At 40.4% G+C, this 25,385-nt stretch overlaps 1 protein-coding gene across 4 annotated transcripts in view; it reads left to right on the top strand.

Annotated features, from left to right (window-relative positions):
* Positions 1-25,385, top strand: part of DAB1 (DAB adaptor protein 1) — a 728,182-nt gene that overhangs the window by 694,978 nt on the left and 7,819 nt on the right. For 2 of the 4 annotated variants that reach the window (XM_032803129.2, XM_032803128.2), the window contains 6 exons: positions 8,756-8,812; positions 12,606-12,668; positions 14,488-14,596; positions 17,347-17,895; positions 18,811-18,938; positions 19,941-20,039. In XM_032803129.2, the coding sequence (XP_032659020.1) occupies positions 8,756-8,812; positions 12,606-12,668; positions 14,488-14,596; positions 17,347-17,895; positions 18,811-18,938; positions 19,941-20,024 (990 nt within the window). In that variant the 3' untranslated portion in view covers positions 20,025-20,039. The remainder of the gene's footprint in view (positions 1-8,755; positions 8,813-12,605; positions 12,669-14,487; positions 14,597-17,346; positions 17,896-18,810; positions 18,939-19,940; positions 20,040-25,385) is intronic. The other 2 variants (XM_032803133.2, XM_032803132.2) reach the window with 2 other exon arrangements.

The raw sequence follows: 25,385 nt of genomic DNA, 5'->3' as shown, positions 1-25,385 counted from the left end.
TAACAGATGACCATTATAGATCATGCCAGGTCCTTTAGTGGTGATCATGGCAAAAGTTAATAATAAAGTGCTATATGATGGGGTGATTCTGTGGATCACTATCACTTTTCTTTATGTTTTTAAGCTGGACAATAAGTGTGCTAGATAAATTGGAGGGTATGACATTGGATGATCTAGAGTTAAGCTCCTTAGTTCATGCAAGTGACGTTGTACAACTGGCAGACGGTGTTTGAATTAATGTTTATACACCTTGCAACCTTGGAAGATTGAACTTATACCACTTTATCCTTAGAGTTTATTGTATCTTGGAAAAGAGACAATAGATAACGTGCTGAAATGCAGCAGCAGCAGTGAAGTAGTAGAAGAAGTAGAACCTTATTTACCTAGGAAGCTTGATTAGTGCCAACGGTTCCATCACCTATGTCTCCTGGGACCGACTGCGACAGCCAGTCGCACCAGTCAATGGGGCCCAGAGTGGTCTCCCCAATTTGCCCTACCCAAGGGATGGCTCTACCATCAAGGCTGAGGTTAAAAGGAGGTGTGCCTTAGCTACAACTGCTGCACAGAAAGTGAAGAAATTATGGACTGATAAGAACATGTTTGGTACCAAAATGAAAATGTATCAAACTAGGGTATTAACACTCTGTGGGCTGGAAGCAGCTGCATTAAATGAAAGTGACAACAGAAGGCTGGAGGCAGTAGAGATAAGAGTTCTTCAGAAGATGGCAGCTATCAAGTGAAATGATTTTGAAACAAATGAAGTTAGAAGGAGAATAGCAAGTGAAATCAGGGTAGAGGATTGGCTACAATCAGACAGATTATAATGGTGGAGATACCGTAGAAGATGATAGGATGCCAAAGAAAATAAAGTGAACACAACCAAGGTTCGTTTGACCTAGAGGCTGATCACTGATTATGTTATAGGACATTGTATGCCAGGACATGACCTGGCTGGGCTTACTGGAGGAACTAGCCATGGACAGGAGTGAAGGGTGATCCTGTAGTGCTCCCTTTGTTTGTACAGATGCTCCAGGATTAAATGATGATGATGTCTGAGGCATTGTAATGTCTGTGCATTCAGATAATTTTAAAGGCAGATTCACAAACGTCCATCCAGTTTCTGCATTATGGAAGCTAGATGGAATTTTCACTGCATTAGCCTCTGAAAAAACTCCAATACAAAGAAACATAAAATTAGAAGTAGAGAGAGCTCTCCCAGTGACAAAATAAAACCACCCCCACCAAGAGGCGGTAACTTAGTCGTCGGAAGAGGGGCTCCTACCTTCTAAGCACTGTCCACACCAGTGCTTTTCATCGCTAAAACTTTTGTCATTTGGCCAGTGTTTTTTTCACACCCCTGAGCGACAAAAGTTTTAACGATGAAAGTGCAGTGTAGACACGACCTAACTGTTTATAGCCCTTTGGTCTGTTCGTTCGCACCATGGGCCAAACAAGTCTTGCAGCTTCCTTGGGGACAGGATGCAGGATCCTCAAAGCTAATAGCTTTCCAATTGTCTTTTCACGTATATGCTAGGCTGTTCTTTCTTACCTTTCTCGTCTTCCTCATAAGAACTGCCAGTGAATTAAAGCAGTAGAGGTGCATAATAAACATTCCATTAACCCAATGTAGGTATACAGTCCATCTCAACAGATAGGTCTCATGCAATATTCATAAATTAAGGCAGATCCACACCTATTACACGTTGCATGGTAAATGGTATTAGCATACAATTTCGTGCGTTACACACATTTTATTGCATTACTATTTAGTAATGAAGCCATTGGAGACTTGTGCAGGTCATCCCATATGAGTGCCAATACACCGGTAACACCACACTATTATGTATAGACATGTGGTGCCTCAATTTTTTATCATATATGTTTACACATGCATGGACTTCAGGGCTTGGAAAGTATCACCCCAATGCAACATTCAACATTGTAGGTATAAATAAAGGACTTGATTCTCAAGCCCAGTTATAGCTCCAGTACCGCTAACCCCTAGAGTTCAAAAACCATGAGTGGTTTAAAAATAATTGTGTTTTTAAAAAGAATCAATTTGGGGTTATTTTTTTTTTTACCTCTGGTTTGCAGGGGAGATTGAATCTTTAGGGTACTGGATTCATTTCATGTTTCCAGACTTTTCTCTGCAACCACACAGGCTTGTAGCTTAGCTTTTATTACCATAAAAAAAATTGAGATTCTCACATCACCACATGACTCTAGCAGCTGAGACCTTAAGAAAGCCACCAAATGTCATGGTATTCACAATAAAGTCACAAGAAGGTCAGACTAGATGATCATAACAGTCCCTTCTGACCTTAAAGTCTATGATTAAAGTCGATGAAGAACTGACACTGTGGCTCCTTTATGCCATACAGGTGCTGTAAACATACTATCGTCCAGCCAAGAATTCCCCTGGCATCGGGAAATACTCTTATGGTGCTTGTGCTGCGTCCTGGCCCTTGACCTGTTTTCCATTCCCAGCGTAGGGGGAGGGAAGATGGCAGAGCTCTGCTCCACTGGCATATAGACTATTAAGGGGACTGTAACTCTAAATGGAATTAGAGCTGAGGCTGAGGTTAGCCCTGAGACACTCAGGCAGCCAGAATCAGCTCCATTACACGCTCTCCCCATCCCACCCCCTTCCTATGCTGAACAGAAATCTGGTAGAGGCCAGAATCTGCCACGGTATATACCAAAACATTAGACCTAGTTTGTTTGTTGGCATTTAAAGTCTGTCATATATGCATGTGCGCACACTCTCAAACATACACCAGTGTAGCAACAGTATATAAATCTACAACTAAAAAGAGGTTGTTCTATAGTAGTGGTAAGAAATATTGTATTTTAAATGTTCTTTATATTCCAGTGGCTGCGTAAAGTGAAAGGGAACTCTCTGGGGTGGTGTTAGCACAGCACTTAAAGAAGAAGGACATACATTTTTCTAGAGTGTGAATATCAACCCGTTAGTACATATTAAATATAAATTTCAATGGCAAGCAGGCTGTGTCAGCTCTCAAAACCATGACTAATGTGGTGACATTTAGTTTAACTGCTTAAGTGGCATTTCTGGGCTTGCCAAGTTGTTTTTTAAATACACCTCTACCCTGCTATAACGCGACCCAATATAACACAGGTTCGCATATAGTGCGGTAGCAGCAGGGCTTTGGCGGTGCTTTAAAGGGTCCAGGGCTCCGGCTGCTGCGGGGAACCTCAGGCCCTTTAAATCAGTGCTGGCGCCCTGCTGCTCCTACCCCTGTATAACAGGGTTTCAGCTATAATGCGGTAGGGATTTTTGGCTCCCCACAACCACATTATAGCAGCGTAGAGGTGTATTTGTGATGTGACTACTCATTCTACATGAAAAATGGATTCTTCTGATAATACAAAAAGAGGAGGAAGAAACTGATTTTAGCAGTTTAAAATGCTAAATATTGAGGTTCACTGATGCATCCTATTTGTGTGGTTTTTGTTTTGCTCAGAATACAAGAAAAACTCTGTGGTGACCCATAGGTTAATTAACATGGGCTTTCTTTAATGTCAGATCTCTTCAGGTTTAACCTGCTTCATTTTTAATACACTTTCTAAATTCATAAGCCACTCCCAACTACAGGATGTTCAGATTTGAGGAGTTGTTTAGCCCATTGTGAATATGTGATAAGGTATTCAGATCTAAGCCCCACATTCAAATGAGGTTTTGGTCTCATTCCTGTTTGTAATAATAATGATAGTAGTGTTCAAATGCCAGTCACTGTGCCATTGGGCCAGTTACTGTACAAACAAAGGGAAAAAAGTCTGCCTCAAGGAGTCAGAAAAGAAAGCTGGAGAAGGGGTAATGATGCAAAATAGCCAGGGTTATTTTAGGCACATGTCTTGATAGTTCCATTTGTATTTTCTAACAGGTAAATAAAATAAATGTTTCAGACTAGTTCTTTGTGGGAAGATCTCTGTGTAGAATAGCTTAAAGGGGAATTTTTAAAAAATAGAGAGTAAAACTTAAAAACAAAGGAGTTGTTAGGTACTGTATATAATAGTCACCACTTCAGATTCTTGACTGATTGACTAGAATCTATCAGAGGTAAACACCTAGAAAGAATCTTTCAAATTGCATTTCCATCAAGAATAAACACCTAAGGCACAGAGGGAATTCAGAATTAACTCAGCTTCAAATCAAATGGAATAAAATAAGCCTACGGGAATCAATACACATGTTTTGATTATCTGAGGAAGCCTACTTTATATGAAATACTAACAAATGAGAGGATAATTATACTCAAACATTTCTTTAAATAACCCACCAACTGTGTCAATTACTCTTAAACTTACCCCATACCTCATTTATTGCTATACCATTTGCTTACAAAAAACATTTTTAACCACCATTTAAATACAGTAATCCACGGTGAACTAAGAAAGGAGCAGAGGGCAGGGGTGGCACTAGGCACCAGCGCACCAAGCGCATGCCTGGGGCGGCAAGTCCCGGGGATCGGCCTGCCGGTTGCCGTGAGAGCGGCAGTCAGGCTACCTTCGGCGGCATCCCTGCAGGAGGTCTGCCGGTCCCGTGGCTTCGGCCAGGGCCAGTGAAACCTATTAGGCAACCTAGCCGGTCGCCTAGGGCACTAGGATTTGGGGGGCGGCATTTTCTTCGGCGGCGACCGCAGCAGCAGGATCTTCGGCTGCCCCGGTTGCCGCCAGCATTTACGTAGAGGGAGCTGGGGCAGGGGTGTGCGGGGAGAGCTGCCTGCAGCAAGTAAGGGGGGGTGCGGCACACAGGGGAACTCCCTGCCCCAGCTCACCCCTACTCCGCCTCCTCCCCAAACACGCCGTCGCTGCTTCATATCTCCTGCCTCCCAGGCTTGTGGCGCCAATCAGAGCTCGAGGAGGGGCTGAAGCAGAGGTGAGCTGGGGTGGGGAGCTCCTGTATGGCTCCCCGGGTCGGGGGAGAGCTGCCGAGGGAGGAGTGAATGTGAATAGTTCAATTCTTTGACGGGACATTTTCAGGCAGAGCATCTTTTTAACAGGGGACTGAGAATTTTATCTTGTCTTACCAATAATTGGTCCTCTATGTATTGCCTTTTTGGTCTCCAGATGTCATTTTGCTTTTTTTCTAGTGCCCTGCTGGCTTTCTTGCATCACTCAGTTCAGTCTCCTGAACTTTATATACAAAGTTAGCTGAAATGCAGTCAAGCAACTTCAGTTCAATGTAAGAAATACTTTATATTATTTAGTCCAAACCAAAGGGTCTGTTCCTTATCACAATTTGTACAGAGAGATGCCTTCAGACTCAACATCCACCCTGCAAACAAGTAGCTGTGTCAAGCATTTGGCCGCTTATCAAGAACACATGCTAGACCTATGCAGCTTGAATTAGCTGACAGATATTCTGCTCTTTGGAGTCCTCATGACATTCTCAAGAGCCCGCTAAGAGGAAGGGAGGAAAAAATAAAAAGTTAATTACTTTCCTTACTGGTTAATTACCATACTTACTACAGTACTTTATTCTGTCATTTTAACCCACTGAGCTCTATATTAGAGAATAAGATGAGGCTGCCATGCACTTTTCGTCCTTTTTGACCACTTCCTCTCCTTTCATCATTTGAAGTTTCTATACCATGATTTCTGAGTCATCACTGTTCCAGTTTCTTTCATAATCAAAGTACAAAAATGTTCAGTTAAGTCCTCAGCAGTTGTAAATCCACGTATGTCCATTGAATTCAGTGGAGCTATGCTGATTAACCATAGGTGAGTATCTAGCCTGTTATTTCTATAGCAAGGTCTGCAAGGTGTTTTACCCACCTCTGAATACAGGGGTCCCTGCAGAGTTCTTCTGTTGTAAATCTCTTATCTTTGCAATAATTCAAGAAACACAACAAAGTACTTTTCCAACCCCTATTGGATCAACGGATAAAGTGTAGACGTGACTTTCTTGTGTTTAGGTATTGAAAGCTACAGTTTGCTTAACTCTATAGTCAAAAGTCTGTAGGCTTTCCTCAAATATTTTCCAACTCCTGAATAATACACCTTCCACTCTCTTGTTTCCACTGAATCGTGAAAAATGTCACAAGACGTTTCATTGCCAGCTGGAGTGGTTTAAAGCCTGCTTTAAGAAGCCAGATTTAAATATTTAATGTTTAAAAGACTACAGCATATGTCATATGTCTACATGGGAAGACACAGCTTTCATTATAAGGTTTAATACCACCAAGATATAAGGATTAATGCTATTTCCACTGCCCACCTCTGTGCAGTTACAACTGACTTTTGTGTTCCTTGCTGAATAAGCTGTGGTGGTGTTTTCATGTAAGACAAGATGCATTTTCCAGTAATTAAAGGCAGCTTTTACATTATGACGCAGAGAGATCCACAAACAAAGGAATTCTACGGAAAGATCAAGGAACCAAGCATCTTTCCATATTTCTCTTTTTTTTGTACAGTCTACTGGGAGAGTGGGAGAGGATGTTTACTTTCATTGATAAGGATAAATCCTTTTGTATTGAAACGTCTACCCAAAGAAAGACTGAATAAGCCACATTCTGTCCTCAGATACACTAATGCAACCCCAGAGAAGTTGCTATTGAACACTATCCCACGCTCTAATAGACACTAATATTTCTCCTTTTGGACGTCTCTCCTCAACAGTAAGTGATGCTGAACGTGAACTGATGGAGGATGCCGTCCAAATGTTGCAGGATAATTGGCCACTTGGGGATGTGCAGTGACATGATGGGCAAACTATTTTCTGGGACGTCCCACTGTAGCACAGTCAAGTTATTAGTAATGGTCTGTTATGTGCTGCACACATGTTTCTTCCATGCTATGATATGGTTACTTTTCAAGTGGTTTTGCAGAGCAATCAGTGTAGATGCAGGAGTATGGCTGAGGGCAAAATCTGACTCTGAATTACCACAGCTGTATAGCCTGTAAAGAATTGGTAGAGATGACTAGGTGAAGTGATGGTCAAAATCAAGAAAAATAATCTGTTGGCTAAAGCCTGAGGTCCTCATTCACGGCCTAAGCCTTTCAATTTTTATATCAAAAATGCTTTCTGGATTTATAGTGAGGTTCTGGGGCTAATAGCCTAAGCCTGATTTCATGCTTCCCTTAACTTCAGTGGGAATTCCTCACATACAGAGTCTACAATATTGGGCCCTGTATATATCAGATGTCATACTTTCTTCTTCTGGAATTGCTTTTTGCCAGAATTTTATTACCAGAGACACAGGAGAACCACCCTTTCCAGCTATTTTTAAACTTCCAGTGAGTTGCTGACTGGTGGGTTTGTCATCAGGTAACAGGGCTGCCACTTCCTAAGCAGTCCCTCATGACCAGAATTCTCTTTGCAGCAGCTGTCCCTGTGTGCTCCCCCTTCAGGGCCACAGGCAAACTCCCCACAGCATCTTAGAAGTTCTATTGCCTTCTACTCGGGGCCTGTTTAATGCCCAGAAACACTTCCAGACTGCCCCACCAATAAAGTCAATCACTGCAGCCCAAAAGATCACACTTATCTCTGGTTCTTCTGCCATCCACACACAACCACAGTCTGTTCTTCACAGGGTTGCTTCTCATGGCTGTCTCTCCCTGGAGTTTAGCCTTCTGGCTCTGACCTCCTTCTCTTGCCAGTGTCTGCACTATTCTGAAGGAGAAAGCAGTCTATATACTGCCCTCCTCCAGAGAGCTCCTCCCGATTGGTTGGAAAAGAAGGGAGTCCTGTCCAATCCTACACAACAGGGCTCCTGATCCTAAGCCCTTAAAGGAATAGCGTTCTGGGGTTTCCCCTACATCCAACTCCTAATTCCTCAGGACTGCTTGCTCTCTTCCGCTGTCAGCCCATTTCCTGGGCCTTTGTTATTCCAGTTTCCTGGAATGGCATCTTCTGGCCCTCTGCACTCTTAAATGAATCACAGATTAAACTTTAATTCATTTGCTATTGTAGTTCTCATTATGTTGCAAAAATCATTCTGGTTTGTCCCCTCCCACTTTAAAACAGTTATGTTTATCACACTGAGATTTAGTCCTCTGATGACATTTAAGTCAGGGGATCAGATATTATATTTACAGCTAACAGTGGGATTTTTAGTATATTCCATTATATATACATTTGCACACAACCCTGTAGATTTAGATTTCTTGGATTCATTAATACCAGCATTTTAAAAAATATTCTTTTGCCCATTATAGAAAGGGTATTTGTAATCCTAGATATGCATTTATTAACTTATAAATACACTTTTCAAAAGCCATAGTTTTACCTAGTTAAATAGACATTTTGCTGCATATATTATTTGCTTTTAGAGCCTTTTCTTACCCCACATGTATATTATCAAATTATTTAGCTGAGAATGCCAACTCCTTTCCCCATTAAAGCCAATAAAGATTCCCATTGACTTCTATCGGCGCAGGAGTAGGCACCATAATAAATTTTTATAGCTAAATTTATTAATCCCTTAAAGATTAACTGTTTCTAATGTCTGTACTGATGTAGCCTTATTCATGACGGAACTGGCATTTGTGCAAGAGTGTACTACAGCAAGTGTAGTGTATAGTTGCACTTGATGTTATCAGCATTCAAATGCACCATTGTTAAACATGTGATTTGTTATCTTTGAGGTGAGTACAGCAGCTTGCTACAAGACTGAAAGAGTTTTCATTTCCATAGTGAAGTCAATAATTATGGAGGTTATCATTGTCATACTCAGAACTCATGTCATTTTCATAAATCATTCATTTCATTGTCATAAATCATGCTTTACAGCTGCAGAATGGAAACTTATTGCTGAACATTGAGGAAAATCTTATTACAGTCACTCAGGTAAGGTTATGACACTAAAATGTGAAAGGGAAATGTAGATGAAATCACCACTAGAATTAGTGCAATTTGAAAATGCTCAGTTTGGGTTTAGCTGCACCAGAATGTAGCTAATGATAAGTACGAATAATTTAAAAAGAAATGATATAGTTGGCAAATTCATCTGTGTGGTGACCCAGAAAGTGAAGCTGTTTAAAACCAATGAAATGTAAAGATTAGCTGCCAGAATTTCTGCCAATGGCTGAAATTCCATTTATGTGAAAGGAGCTGTACTCATTTAGACCAGTAGAGAATTTAGCCCTATTGAGGGTCCAGAACTAAAACTCCTCATCCAAACAATCCCAGACTTTGAGGGATTTGAAATCCAGATTCAAGTGTTGCTGTTTAAGCCTCTCTAGCAAGTATCCTTGAAAGTTATTTTCGCACTAAATTACAATTTACATTTGCTGACATAGCTTTCTAGCATCTCTTATACACAATGTTGCAGTCATGCCAAAACTAACCCTGCTGTCGATATATTGCTCTTTTTCTGGGGTCACCATGAAGAAGGGCTTATTAGAATAAACATTAATGGCAACTCAATATTACTCTATTCAGCAATCAGTTTATATAGTCCCCATCACTGTGATATCAGAGAGGCTCTCGTGAGCTCATTGGAGCTTTACCTGAGATGAATTTCCACAGATGCACACACCTTAAAGCACTTTGGAAAGTATCATTATACCCATTTTACAGAGTGACAGTCAGAGAGAGGTTATGTGGCTTGCCACTGTTGAACTAAATGCTGGAATCTTGAGTTCAAAAAGATTCGTTGTGTTAAATTCTCAGTTATATTTATTCTGCATTAGGCCAGATTAATGGGGAATTAATTGGATTCATTCTAATGTAGATTCATTAATGTAGATTATTCTACATCAGGCAAGGTTAATATGAATTGTGGCATAAGGGTTCCACCAAACCTTCTGCCCCTTGCCCACTACACAGACTCTTCCCTCCAAACTGACAATCTGGGTAGTACAGAACACGGCTCACTACCTGGTACCCCTTGCAGCCACTGGCAGCTCTGCTTCCCCCTTTCTCTCCTTTATGATGAGAGAGGAAGTCTTTGAGGACCCTTCCCTGTGGGCAGGGAAAACCCACATGGTCTCATCTGTGAAGGCACATGTACAGTTTCTTTAGAATGCTAGCAGAAAGTCAGACAAGAGGAGGCTGGGGGAGGTTCTAGCCAGAAGCTTTATAGTGATGCAGAGACAGAAGTTTCAGGGACAACCTTGAACAAGCAATTCAGAGTTCTTAGAAGGAAGTGACTCTTTGCTGTTGTCACAACCACCGCAACCATTGGTGGCACCTGTTTGGCATGAAGTTTCATCTGAAGTGATTAAATTGGGAGTATCATTATTATTCAGGCTTTTCTAGACATTGCTAAGATTCAGTGACTAGCAATTTTGTGCACAGTACCAGAGTGATCTGCTTCATCTCTTGGAGAGCCTAGTTCTATAGTTCTTCTATTACTACCAAAGGCCTGGGCTACACTAGCGAGGGCATTCGAACTAAGATCAGCTACACAAATAGTGTAGCTGAAGTCGCATAAGTTGAAGTGTCTTAGTTTGACCTACCTGGCCATCTTCACGGCAGCGAGTCGACCGCCGCGGCTCCCCTGTCTACTCCACTTAGTCCTCCTGCGGAGGTGGAGTACAGGCGTCGATTCGGGGATCAATTTATCGCATCTAGACGAGACGCAATAAATCGATTCCCCGATACATCGAACACTACCCGCCAATTCAGCAGATAGTAAAGATGTCCCCCAAGAAAATAAGTGCAGCCTTAAAAAATGAAACGGTAATCCTCTCCCCATGTACATGGGTAAATCCCATTCACATGACTATGTGGTTCGCTGCTCCAGGCCAACGGGAGCTGCTGGAAGCGGCAAGGGCCATGGGACATACTGGCCTCCGCTTCCAGCAGCTCCCATTGGCCTGGAACAGTGAAACACGGCCAGTGGGAGTCACGATCGGCCGAACCTGTGGACGCGACAGGTAAACAAACCAATCTGGCCTGCCAGAGCCTTTCCCTGCACAAGCGGCAGAACAAGTTTGGGAACCACTGGTCTAGAGATTAATTTACAATGAAACTATAAAGATTTTTAGCCTGATATTTTTCAGAGATTGAGTGAAAGGGGAGGAATCCCTGGTCTAAATGATAAGGTTGATGGGGGAAGGCAGTTTGACTCCAGAATCTTGACCAGTAATTAATTGTTAAAGCTAGTCAGAAAATGGTGAGTATTTTCCATGGGAAAAAAAATTAAAGAAACAAAAATTCCCCCTGCCTTTTTTTTTTTTTTGGTAATTTTCACAGGAATTTTACAATTTTACAATGGAAAAAAAAATTAAATACCACATATTTTTTGTTTGGGAAGGTTCATGTTTTTATCAAAAACAAACAAACAACAATTTTCATTTCCAGCAAATTTATTTCACAAAAAGAAAAAAATATCCCACCTAAACAATTTCAGCCAACTCTATTAATTGTGTTTGAATTTCACTACTCTGAATGCTCATCGATGTACCATGTCATCTTGTTTTCCCAGACTGTTTCATAATGGGACAATAATTCATACTGCACAGATACCGTAGTAATCTGACTTTGTGCAACACAATGGAAAATTTGATAGATCTCTTTAAAAATTAAATATACAACTAATTTTGGGAGGATAGTATTCCAGCAACTGATTCCACTTATGATCAGTGCCTAAATACCTTTAAGCAGATTTTTTTGAGCAAAATACTTAAATAAATTATGCTTTCTTAGGAGTTTAGTGCAGGAGGAATCATTAATATTATGTGGCAGATGTAAATACTTGATCACTATGAACCTGTTTCACACTATTTTGGATTCTGTACCATAGAAGACACAGTCAAAGCAAAGCTTCTTCAGAATTGCTTCGGTTTCCATGTCATTAGTGGCAGGGCCAGCTCTACCATTTTTGCCGCCCCAAGCAAAAAAAAAAAAAAAAGCCACTCAAACTGCCAAAGCCCCTTAAAAAAAAAAAAAAGTCGCCCAGACTGGAGCCAGCCCTGATTAGTGGCTCTGTCCAGTCTAAATTCATCTCTGTGAGTGCTGAGTCTGAGCTTCAGTCAATACTTTACTCATGCAGCCACGGAAACTGCTATATGTTATGAAGGGGTTTTCCCCCTTCTGGTCCAAGTAAGAGAGACCTCTTTGGCTGATCTATTTCAAAACCAAACCCAAAGTGGAGTCCCTGGTAAAACATTTCTAGCATGAAATTAATTTAGAGCTATCTAGTTGTAATGACCTAATCGTGTCTCCACTCATCCCCAAGGGTGCATGCAGGCCACGCTCATCTCATGGGGGAGCGGGATCTCAGCCAACTCCAAAGCAACATCCAACCCACTTCCCCTGGACCCCACAGAGGTTGTAGTCTGGGTCATGAGAGATCAGAGATGGGGCCATGGTGGAAGGGTTGGGTGGCAATGGTACATACACACATCCCCTGTGCTCAGTGAAGCTAGGAGTGGAAAGATAATATAGCCCCATTGTGGCTTTCTCTATGCCCTATCCCTTTCTGTGGTGGATCCCCCATAACAGAGTTTCCCAGGGGCAGATGTTTAAGCCTCCTCTGGGTTTGTGAGCCAGCCCCAGCAGAGGGGACAATCAAGGCATAAATAGCTTTAATTTGGATAGGTGATATGAGTTCATTATGTATTTACAGTCTACTACACCCTCTTTCTTGATTCTCCTTAAAAGGATAAATACAGATATATTCTTCTCTTTGCAGGCTGTTACCCAACTAGAGCTTTTTGGGGACATGTCCACTCCTCCTGATGTAACCTCTCCCCCAGTAAGTACCCAGGGAAAATTGCCCTGTCTTTTTCTACCTTGCTGGTAAAAAGCAGGTTTACTGTAGCCATGTGTAGAAATGCAGGATGGTGAATAGCATGCACTCCAGTAGGAAGGATTGCAAAGTGATTTTTCAAACAGTGGTGAAATAAAGGAAAACTGGGAAGCAAACATATTCAAAAAGGGAAAAATCCTTTTCTTGTATCACTGCTTGTCACAGGGTACTCTAGTCAGCGCTGGCAAATCTCCCTCTGACCACATCTGGGGACTAACTCTGCCAGGCTGATACCTCTTCCTGCAGTTGCACTCCATCACTCTCTGTCTTGCTCTCTCAGGACTCAACTGCTCCCACTTCATGGCTTAGTCCTCCAATCAGGGTCACTGTGGTTTTCCCCTGCTAGGGAAATCACATGCATCAGCGTCTCTCAGGACCCGCTGTCCCTTGCAGTCTTCTCTGTCACTGCTCTAATGGTGCCACTTCTCCCATGGCTGGTAGGGAAACTCAGGCCTGCCCTCTACACAGGGTTCCAGCCCAGGGACTCTCTACAACAAGTAATCAAGTCCTATCCCTTACTCTGTGTCGCTGGGCTATCTCCTACCTTGCCGTCTGTCACCCTAACAGTGACTGCAGTCTCTCTCTCTCTCTTTGCAGCCCCCTTCTGCTCTGAGCTACTCTCCTGTTCCTGTGCAGCTGAGCTTCCTTTTTAATTAATCCTCATCGTTCCCTGGCTCCTCCTCCATATACAGCCAGTGCAGTTAATTGACCTACTCAGCCACCATATCCCCTTCAGGTCTTGCGTGGCATGGACACCCCATCATGCTGCTCCTCTGTGATGTGCAAAGATGGCCTCAAACTTTTTTTTTTTAATAGAGATCTGAATGGTGATGTCATACAGGGCTGTAACCTGAGCTGCAGCTCCCATCACTTCCATTTAGCAGAGGCATCTGCTGTGTGGGACTTTGTCAAAAACTCAGTTGTTTGGGATGGAGAGCATCAGATGTATTACAGCTTTGAATGACATCTCTCTTAAGACCCTCCAAAGATCATATGCAAGTACGTCAGCTAAGAGAGGGAAGAAGGACCTAAAAACAAGTGGAAAAATTAAAAATGTGTATGTTATTCTAAGGAGATGGAAGCCTTTGAAACAACTGTCTTAATTATAAAGTAGAAATAGAGAATTTTTCCAGTTCATTTTTAAGCCCCAGAACAGATTGTGACATAGGGGAATATAAATAGTCTCCTTTCCCAGATGGGGAAACTGAGGCACTGAGCAGTTAAGGTAACGAAGGAATTTTGTGGCACATCTAGGAAGAGAGTTCAGATCTCCCATCTCCTAATCCTTATCTTTAACAATGGGACCAGGCTTCTAACATGCAGGACTTTGGCTCTAGGCCTACTGATGAACTGGAGCAATATTTAATCATTCTTCCATAATACAGTGATTTCACCCCGTTTTAAAATCCTTTCTGTGTTATTTTCTGTCTATTGTTTACATCAATCCTCAATTAATTAAGCCTCAAAATCACAGACTTTTATTTCTTAAGAAACAGGTGCTGTCAGAAATGTGCACGTGATGTATGATTGTGCAAGTTATATTGTTCTTTTTCTTCATGGTCCATGAGTTCTGTATTTTTTCTCTTTTCCTGTTGTCTTTCTGTCTTATGATGCTGATGATCTTTTTCTTGCTGCTTCTTTACAACTGCAGCTCTCTTTTTTGGGAGATAAAGGGGATGTGGCACCTCGGTGCATGCCAGTTCCTGATGGCAGAAACAGTTGCTGATATGTCACCGTTGTATTTTTTTCCTGTCTCATTTTGTAGACTCCTGCAACTCCAGGTGATGCCTTTATCCCATCTTCATGCCAGTCACTTCCTGCTATTGCAGACACATTTGGTTCTGTACCTTTCAGCACAGCTGCTGTACCCTCAGGTAAGAACCCAAGAGGATTATTTAAAGACTAATTTTAGGGTTGGTCATTTTGAAAATATTAGCTCAACTAAACTGTGGAACTCAGGTTTCTGTTCTGTTTTATGTCTCAACATCCAAAACATAAGGGTTAGAAAGTTATCCACTATAGAAATGTGAAAATACAGTCTGTCTTACAGCAATGTACTTACTTTCAGTAATGTCTTACAATAATGTACTTCAGGGAAAAGAAAATCCAAATCAGTACCAAGTCGAACCTTCAGTATACTGAGTTTGCTAACATCCGATGAAGTAAAAAAAGAACTGGGACTAAAAAATCTCTGGAAGTTCAAGTTTACGTACCTATAAGCTATTGTAATAGGAGAGGGAAAGTTATTTAGATTTGAATTTCCAGTAATAACAGTGGACTTCTGAACTATATACGATAAATGATGGCACAGCAAGAAAAGTGAAGAATTTTTGACCATTTTTAAAGCTATTCCATGTAGCCAAAGTGTGACATTTCAGCTAGGCTTTGCTGTGTTCCTCAAAGTGCTCAAAATTCAGAGTTTATGTAATATTCTGCACTGACATGCAGGAGACGTGGGTTTGACGTCTGGTCTTGCTCTCTGGGCTGCCAGGGGCTGGGAGCACTGCAGAAACAGCTCGTTCAGTCCCATTTGGGAAGGAGAAAAAGGAGTGCCTTGAGTCATTCAATGGTAGTTTTCTGAATGGTTAACACCTTCAGTGCTATAATGCACTGCATCATCTGTCCTGGAATGTAACACAGTAGAAATCTTTTACTGTACCAATGTTCCATTATTATGTTGACACTTGAAAGTAACATACCTGAAACATGGAATAGAACCAGATAAGCACTTTGATCCTGTTTGTCAACTGATTATGGGTAACTCAGATGTACTTCTTCCAAAGAAGTACCCTCCAGTGTCCCTTAGTCAGTAAGGTCATAACTACAGTGCAGTGTTTTGGGGTTATGGCGTGGGAAATTGCTCTGACAAAGTTGTGGAGGGTCCTACTTCACATTCCCCATCATAACCATGTGCTGAAATATGTATTTAGCTCCGTTATTGTTATCCTTAGCTAAATGATTCCAAGATCTGTTGCTTGTGATTTTTGTTTTGCTGTTTTACCCCTTTACAGTTTGCATTTCAGTAAACCCAGAAATAAACCAAAAGTAAAAGGTAAAAGCAGGGTAAGGAAAACTAATAGGTCAAGAAAAGGTTTCTTTTCTACTGCTATACCAGTAAAAAGAAGAGGAGAGAGAGATCCCACACTGTAAAATATTAAAAATAAATTAAAATTTTTAATGGAGCACTTGGGTCTCGTATTAATATAACATCATTTTGTATTAGTAAAACATAAGCATGTCGCCTAGTTTCTTCTTTAATATAGGGTTTCAGGGCAGAGTTTCAGAAATCCTTTTATATTAAACACAGTTGAAAACTCTGTTGGATTCATCTTTTTTTTTTTCTTTTCAGTTGTAAATGACAAACAAAAGGTCTAGTCATACAGTCCATACTCAGCCAAGATTCCCATTAGTTTGACAAGGAAGTTTTGTTTGAGCAGGGTCAAATCAAAATTAGAATGTTTTAATGACTCCAGTTTTTAATCTTCATCTCTTTCCCCTAGCTAGAGGGTTTTCATTATAAGCTATTACCCAGTACAGATTTTTAGCATCTATTATACAGTACTACATACCTCTAATTTTTCCAGTATGTTTTTTTAATTCACAGTATGCATGCTTAGTGGCTTCTGGGTGTTGAAGTAGCCAAGCATGCTTTTTCATCTGCATTTGGCGAGATTATGCCTTTATCTTTTATAGACCTTACCTCAGTTATCTATACTTTTGTAACCTTCAGATAGGATTATTGCAAAGTACTCTACTAGGGGCCAAGCCTGAAGACCACTAAGAAACATGAACTATTTGAAATTTAGCCATTCCTTTGCTTAGAGTTGCTTCTCAGAAGGAGCCCATGTGCTTCATAATCTGCACTGTGTCCTTTTCTGTGTGCAATTTAAAATGTTGGTTTTCCTCTACAAATCCCTTAATGGTTTGAGTCCTGCCCCTATCAGAGAAAACCTCTATTATCATGAGATACAGTAGCAGTTGCAGTCCAAGCAGGTCCCTGAGCTAACCATCTCCTGGCTTGAACTGGAACGGTAAATTTGATGGCTCCCATCTAGGCCAACATATTAGGGATTGAACCAGGGACCTCCAGAGCAAAAAGCATGAGCTGCTATAGCATGAGCTAACAAGCTTGAGTTCTTTAGTGGAGCTGTAACAGACTCCTGTTCACTGTGGAGTTGGCGTAGAAGTGGTGTAGAGTTACACAAGATAGCATTTTTTGTGAGGAGTCCGATGCTCTGGAACTCACTTTGCTCTTTGGTCTACCAAAACCCAGGTTAGCTGATTTTCAAGGAAAACTGCACTCCAACATGGTACCTTTTCTTTCTAGATTATGAGAAGGGGTAGAATTCATGTGATTTGAGGGGGGGAGGAATAATTTTTTTGTTCTAATGAGTGGGGATGGTGATTATTATTAAAGTCAGTCCAGTTATGCTTTCTTTATTGAACTGTTTGTACAGACGCCAAGAGCATAGGATTGACATGTTTTAGAAAGTGATATAAATTGGTAAAAGTCCCTGTGACTCCTAACACAATCTGTTTATTTCTGATTAACAGTGTTTGCTGTGCCACATCCTCTTGCTGTTCATATTCATGCGCTGAAACAATCCTGTTGTTATTCTTTAAGGTTATGTTGCAATGGGAGCTGTCCTGCCCTCCTTCTGGGGACAGCAACCACTCGTTCAACAACAATTGGCCATGAGTGCTCAGCCTCCAGTTGCTCAGGTGATGCAGGGAGGACAGCCAATAGCATGGGGCCAACCTGGTATTTTTTCTCCTGCTCAGCAACCATGGCCATCTGTAGCTGGTCAGTTCCAACCAACTGCCTTCATGCCAACACAAACTGTTATGCCTTTACAAGCAGCCATGTTTCAAGGTACCATTGCTCCCATAGCTACTGTTCCACCCACAAGTGATTCTACCAGATCAAGTCCACAGACAGACCGGCCCAAACAGAAAATGGGAAAAGAAATGTTCAAAGATTTCCAGATGGCTCAGCCTCCGCCAGTGCCGTCACGAAAACCAGACCAGCCTTCCCTCAGTTGTACCTCAGAGGCCTTCTCCAGCTATTTTAACAAAGTCGGGATGGCACAGGATGCAGATGATTGTGATGACTTTGACATCTCTCAACTAAATTTGACTCCTGTGACTTCTACAACGCCATCTACAAATTCACGTAAGTACCCAAATCCTTCCAATTGCAGTCTCTTCCTCAAATGTCACCATCTCCTCAAATTTTTCCCTTTTCTCTGGTGTACTATGTTGGAATACACATGACCTTGGTATCTTTATGCATGATCCAGCTTGTTAGTGGCATCCTGGAGCTAAGGAAACATGACTTAGGTTACAAATTACAGAGGTGATTGAAATCAACAACTTCAAAGATTGCAAGCTAAAATTTAATTTTTAATAGAACAGTAATAGGCCTGCTCTTCAAAATATGCCTAAACTAAGCACATTTAAACTAGTTTGGAAATATTAAAACTGTTGATGAGAAAATATTCATGCTGTAAGGGTGAAATTCATCCCTTAAGGGAGCCATTTTAAGTCCCACTCCAGCCATATTTTTGAAGATTTCAGTGAGACTCAAGTGGTGAATAGGCCTTATTCTGGCCCTCTGTACTGGAGTGAATTTCACTCTAGGTACATAAATGTGCTTATACTGTGGGGTTGGAGGAGATTCCACTACTTCCCTAGGTAACCCATTCCAGTGCTTCACAGCCCTTCCAATTGAAATTTCTTATTGGCCAAAAACTCCCCCAACGTCCATCTCAGCTAAAAACAAACATCCTAGTTTCTGAAAAGGCTGAAAGAGGAAATAGGCTTTTACATTAAATTGGTTTGTTTCAGATTACAGAATTCGAACACTGATTTGTGGAGTGTTCTTATGTTGGGGTTGATGAATTTGAAGCATGGAGTAAAAATAAGGAGTTGGTGACATTTTTGTTATAATTTTCAGAAAATCAGAAAACAAGCAATTTCGGAATAATAAAATTGGGGGCTGTAAGCATGAATAGATTTTGAATAGTTTGTCTATCTGAACAAATTAATGAATTTATTTCCTATTATTATTGCCATCATCTTTGTTTAGCTCCAACCCCTGCTCCCAGACAGAGTTCTCCATCAAAATCATCAGTGTCTCATACCAGTGACCCTACTGCAGATGACCTCTTCGAAGAGGGGTTTGAAAGCCCAAGCAAAAGTGAAGAGCAGGAGGCTGTGAGTAGCATAACTCCTAATACTAACTAGACTTTTCTAGCTAGAAAATACCAGGGAGTAACTGAAAGTGATCTGGAAATGTCAAATAAATATTTCAACAGGATTAGTGGAATGTTTTTAAGGGAAGTTGCAGAGAACGTTCATTTCCAAGTATGGGTTTGATTTATCGAACACTAGCATGATATTTACAATTGTATGTATTAATATTAAGGAGCTAAATTCAGAGATGATATGTAAAGTGGTGTAAGTTATGTACCTTCAAACATCCATAAACCTACTTACACCACTTATGGATATGTAAGGGACTCCAGGTTGGCGTAACATACATGCCATGGAAGCAGAAGAAGGTGTAAGAGTATATATGTTAAAACAATATGGCCCATGCTTATTACGCATTCTTACATTTTCCTGCTAGTTGCTCTGCTTGTTATATACCTCACTTGTGGGCCTTTAGCGTATGATTTTTCTCCATTAAGATTCCATTACACTTAGTGAGACTGAGTGGGCCAAAGTCAGGGGTTGGCTAAATGGGGATTGTATGTCATAAAATGCCCTGGTGATTGGGTTTGAGTTGAAGTCAAAGAAAAGCTAGAAGAAGCCCCAAGTTGCTGTAATTTACATGCAGAGGAGATAGAAGAAGGCATAAATTACACAAGATTAAACGCTCTCTGATTCACATAGATTTGCTTATGAATTTAGTCCAAGATCTGCTTTCAGGGACTGGGCCTGCCATCATTTTGGGTCTAACCAATACCTACTGAAGTCAGGGGCAGCTCTTTTATCAACTTCAACGGGCATTAAATCAGGGCCTTTATGTATGCAACACCCATTTGAAGTCCATGCAAATTTTGAAAGCATATTAATTGTAGGATCTTACCCTTTGTGTTTTAAAACCTACAATAGCTGCACGTGATAGAGTGTGTCCCTAGCATGAAAATAACCTCTTACTGCCTTTTCACTTCCTGTTGTTGAGAAAAAAGGTGTTATGTTCTTGTGTTCTAGCCTGATGGATCTCAGGCCTCTTCCAACAGTGATCCATTTGGTGAGCCTACTGGTGATACTATAAGTCCACAGGTCGGTAGCTAGATAGCACAGGTTGGGGTAGGTATCTGTCCTTTTTTTCTCTCTCCATCTTGAGGTGTTCACTTATTCTTTTACCACTTCCATGGATCCATCAGTTGTTTTTCCTTTACTACATCTTTCCCTTTTCCTCTCCACTCCCACCCCCTATTTATTCCTCATCCTCAGTGGTTTGCATGGCTTTTGCCATTTGCTAAGTGTTTCCAGTTGTGCACTTTTATGTGTAGCAACTGCCTACATGGTTTAAACCAGCGATACTCCTCTGCAACTTGCGAGCCGCAAGTGGCTTTTTAATGTGTCTCCTGCGGCACTTTGCATCGCATGATATTAAAATCGTATGTGATTTAATTATTAACCAATCTAAGTTATTAACTGATCAGGATGCTTTTAATATGTGATTAGCCATTTAAGTTATCAACTTGCACTAAGTTATTAACCTATTTGTTGTGAAAAAAATATACTCATATAAACTAAATATTTCCAATCATACTGTTTAAATATGAATGGTACAATAGTAAATGAAACAATTCACATTGCCGTGGCTCTTTTGGGTAATATGGATCGCTAATTTGGCTCCTGAACCATGAGGTCTGAGTGTCACTGGTTTACACAAATGTACTGTGAATGCAGAATTGTTTTAAGTCATGTCAGAATTTTAGGGATTAAATACAGAAATTTCAGCTATTACTAGTAAACCTCAATATGCTGTGCAGAAGTTTATCTTAGATAAAAATGACACTGTTATTTGCACAGATGTAACAGATTAAGTGGAATAACACATCTTGCTCACTTGAAGGAATTTAAAAAAATAAATAAAGATGTGCCAACACGTCCCCCTAAATCAGTGTTGCAGAGCAGTTGCAGAACTCCATTTCTTATTATCTGTATATTAAAAAAATGTAACAGTGAAGTTGAAATTTTTGTTTTATCTCCAGTGTCAAATTAAAACCATCAGGAAGTGATGACGATTTTACATACACACATTTGAGGCATGTCGATTTTCATTAATTGACCATTACACATAAAAGTGTTAAATCCAGTTATATGGGAGAGATGATCTTTGCAGAACACATTGGAAATGTAGCATTTAGTGAAAATTCTAAGAGATACTCATCGATATTTTCAGTCCAGTGTATATGTTTTGCAAGAGATAGTGAAGCTACAGAGATTGAGTGTTGAGCATTGTCATTCCATCCAAATATGTTTTAGTGTTACTATTTGAAGAATATGTTTAATTAGCTGTGCTCTTTTATCATTCATATTTTTAACACTCAAATATGTGACTTACTGTAGCTTCTGTTTCTCAGCACACTGCTGCTGGGACAAATCCCTTGTATTGGTAGACTAATTTTCATTTTGTCTAGATACTGCACTATATTCAACAGCTATGTATGTATCTTAAGCATAAATAAGTTGTCTCTTCTGAAAACGAATAGTTGCTTTAGGGAGCCCACTTGCTTAATACATTAAATCTGGTAAAATAATTTAAGATAACTTTGCTTTGGTACATTTTGGGGGCGTTTTGACTATTTACTAACAATACATAATGCAGTGCAAAGTGTATCACACTAATTCTCAGCAGCACAAGGATGAGTGTAAGGGGAAGCAAAAGTGACTCTAAGCCATCTTTATGCCTCCCTAAATTTGGGAGCCAAAGATGTTCAAGTGGTGGAATCCACCAGAGCTCACGTGAAACATACTCTAGTACAGAAGAAGAACTAGGATTACAATCCGTGTAGATGGTGTTTTTTTACGTTAAAAGGCAGATATCACATGATGATTTCAGAACCTAGTGCTTTATTGCAAGAATTGCGTAATATGTAAGTGGGGTGAATGGACTTTCCAAGAATGTTTTGTTTGCAGTGTTTTAGCTATGTTGGTCCCAGGATATTAGCAATACAAGGTGGGTGAGGTAATAACTTTTATTGGACCAATTTCCATTGGTGAAAGAGAGAAGCTTTTGAGCTACACAGAGCTCTTCTTCAAACCAGAAGAATTCTGTGTAGCTCAAAAACTTGTCTATTTCACCAACAGAAGTTGGTCCAATAGAAGACATTACCTCACCCACTTGTTCTTTCCAGGAACACAACATTCTGTGATACGTTATGAAGGGTTTTCAGAGGTTATCTGTTCCAAGCATCTTCATAATCAGCTCTGCACTTATAATGTCTTCTATCTCAGTGTATTCAGGTACAGTATAGTCACCAACTGATATTTCTTAATCTGATTTATTTCCTGTGTTAGCAGTTTGGATTCTCAGTTCCTTGCAATGTTAGGTGTTCTCGTTTAGACTGCATTGGCATTTATCAGTTACTATCTCAATTTCTATATTTCTCCTCTCATCCTCTTGTAGTTTTAAACTGAATTTTTCAAACTTCTTATCACACAGCAGCCATTATCGCAACTAACCTGTTTAATAAAGGCTGCTGAGTGCTTAGGTAAATCTGACTTTTATTGATAAGTTAAATCTTTGCCCCACTGTTGTTTGAGGCCAAAAGCAGACAGGCCTGACTTCACAGCTAAAGGAAGCTTGAGTATTTGCAGAGCTATTCCTAATAAGAATTCTATCCAGTCATTTTGTCTCTGGTTGAGAAAAGCAAATGTGTGAAGTGATTGTACAGAAAGGAGGAGAAAAACAGTATATAACAAGAATGCTTTCATTAGCTGGGTTTTGATTTATGCTTAGGTGGCATAATCCTAATGCTCTTTCTAGATAACCATAGTGAAAGGGGGAGAAAAAAGAAAATATTTGTTTAGCTAAGATTCTGTAAAATAAGCTACATATCTTACTTCTCAGGTGCCTAGTCAAAGCAATATTTACAATAGAAAAGGGATTCTCAGTTATTCTGCCTTCTTCCCTGTGGATACCATCACCATATATAAAAAGTATGGGCCTGATCCTGAGAAGTGTCGACTACTTGCGACTCTTACTGATGTGGAAGTTGCTGGTCCTCAGTACATTTCAAGTTCAGCCACTAACTCTGCATCAGCAGTGACTGTAATCTTTACCAGCATACTGATCCATTATCAAGCAACACTGGATAGTTTCAGTGGTGAAAGTCAATGGAAGGAAGAGTGTTAGGCTATTGTGAGAAAGGATGAGTGGACCTTTGGCTTTTTGACATCAGTGTATTTGGTTCATCCATGACTGGCATCTCAAGAATATAAATAACTGTGGAAGTAATTCTTCTAGGTCATTTGAATCAGAACCCTATTCCCTGTTATCCTAGTACCACAAAAATAATACAGTTCTCTGTGGACTGTAGAGATTAATTCCTACAGAAGAGTAAGGTCTGAGAGTGATCAAGCTCTGAAAGAGTGTAAGGTGTTCTTAGACACCACGGTTATTTCAACACAAGCTATTTAAAGTAATGGACCAAACACAGATGCAGTTATTTATTACCCAGTTTTCATGTATGTGAAATAGTTTTCTTATAAGTGATTCTCGGCAAATCTTCAAAATATTTGTGACTAGAGCTGATCAAGTTCTCCTGGAGCAATCCTTCCTAGAAAAGCTATGCAGCTGCTGTCTGAAGTGTGTGGAGACAACTGTAAGATCTCGAAATAAGTCTAACTCGTGATGCCATTGTCATCACTGACATATGTCAGTAGTCCAACAATTGGCAGATTGCCTGCTGGCTTCTGTCTCTAGGTGGTAAGAAGACACCATGCGTCCTCCTTGACAAGAGTACTTATTAGGTTCATCAGTTCCAGGATGGACTATTATAAGCCAGTCTTCCTGGGCTTATATCAGAATTAACAGAGCATCTGCATATGTTGATCCATGCTAAGCATGAGGATAAACCAAGAGGGTATAATATATTGATGCTGCCCAACCTGCCCTGGCTTTCCATCAATTTCAAGGTTCTGGCATTGTATTAGGAATCCCAGAACAGAATAGACTCTCAACATCTCAGAGACCTCTTTCCAGGATCCATTCAGTAAGCTTAATCAGAGCTAACTAGAGCCTAGATAGAAACTCGTAGGGATGGTGGTAGCTCCTTCTCTACAGTTGGCTGTAAACTCTGGAACATCCACTGAAAGGAAATCATGAAGAGTCCCATTTTACCCTTTGCAGGCCCAGTCACCTCTTCACCATCATATTCTCCAAAGAACCTGAACAGGAAAAAAAAATAACAGCAGTGTAATTGTAGATAGCAACCCTAAATTACACCAGGACCAAGAAGGAGGGATAGTCTTTCTGAACTGTCCTCACAATTGTATGTACTAAGTGACTAGCCTTTTAAAATTCTAATAGTTAAATGATGTTGGACATTGGGAAATGTTTCCATTCTGATATAGTCACTATAACATCCAAAACGCTGAATATCAAATAATATTCATTAAATAGATGATTGGGATATTCACACAGCTACTAGAATCTAAACACAGTTGAAGTTATTTTTAAAAATATCTTAAGCGTCAGCGGAAGACTAGGACAAGCCCTTCCATTATCACTGGGGTGTATACTTTTTGACTGCCGTCAGGTCCCCTAGAGCCCGGTTTATTGAATCTGCGTTTTATACACACAAAGCACGTTGTATCAAAGATATATTACACTCCAGAGTGCAGTTTTCACAGATTTCTTTAACCTCCCTTCTCTGCTGCAGATTCTCAGCACAGGGTTTTCCCTTTGGCTGGATGATCAGAAAGCCCAGTCTCATTTCAGAAAGCTTATCTGCTGAAACTGTGGTTACCGATTGCCTAGCCAGAAGGAAAACCCTGTGCTGAAAATCTGCATGAGGAGAGAGGTTAAAGAAATCTGAGAGGACAGCAACTCTAGAATGTAATGCATCTTTTATACAGCATTCTGCATGTACAGTATATATTGAAATGATCACCCAAGGACTGCAGAAAGTTGCCAATTAACACCCGCAAGGCTTGTGCTCTTACATCACAAGCGCACGCTGATACTGACACTTTTTGATTATGCCCTATGGTAACTGATTTGTTTGAGGAGCACATATTAGTAATACATTAAAAATGGAATCATGTTTATAATGTTTCCATCCAGTTAGCTGATACAGTTCTAAGCCAGAGCTGTGAACAGTCACCCAAATGCATGTTGTTTGCTTTTGGCATTGATGATTACAAAAAACGCCCCTTAAAAAGAAATATTGAAGTATGAGGTATAACTTCAACAAAAGTATGTAGTTATTTATTGAAAAAAATATTAAGTTCATTGCAATCAAGGGAAAGTAGGCCAAAGTTTTTCAGACTTGGGGGCATACAGTTATGCTCCTAAATAAATGGCCAGGTTTTCAGAGGTACTGAATATACACAGTTCCCAGTGAAATCAGCACTCATCACCTCTAGATACAGGGTACTTCTTAGTTTTCCCGATATGGATTTAGATGTCTCATTTCA

Source organism: Chelonoidis abingdonii, chromosome 7 (assembly GCF_003597395.2).
Source record: "Chelonoidis abingdonii isolate Lonesome George chromosome 7, CheloAbing_2.0, whole genome shotgun sequence".
NCBI classification, from domain to species: Eukaryota; Metazoa; Chordata; order Testudines; family Testudinidae; genus Chelonoidis; species Chelonoidis abingdonii.
The sequence above is the reverse complement of the archived record's forward strand: the minus strand, read 5'-3'. Positions and strand labels throughout refer to the sequence as shown.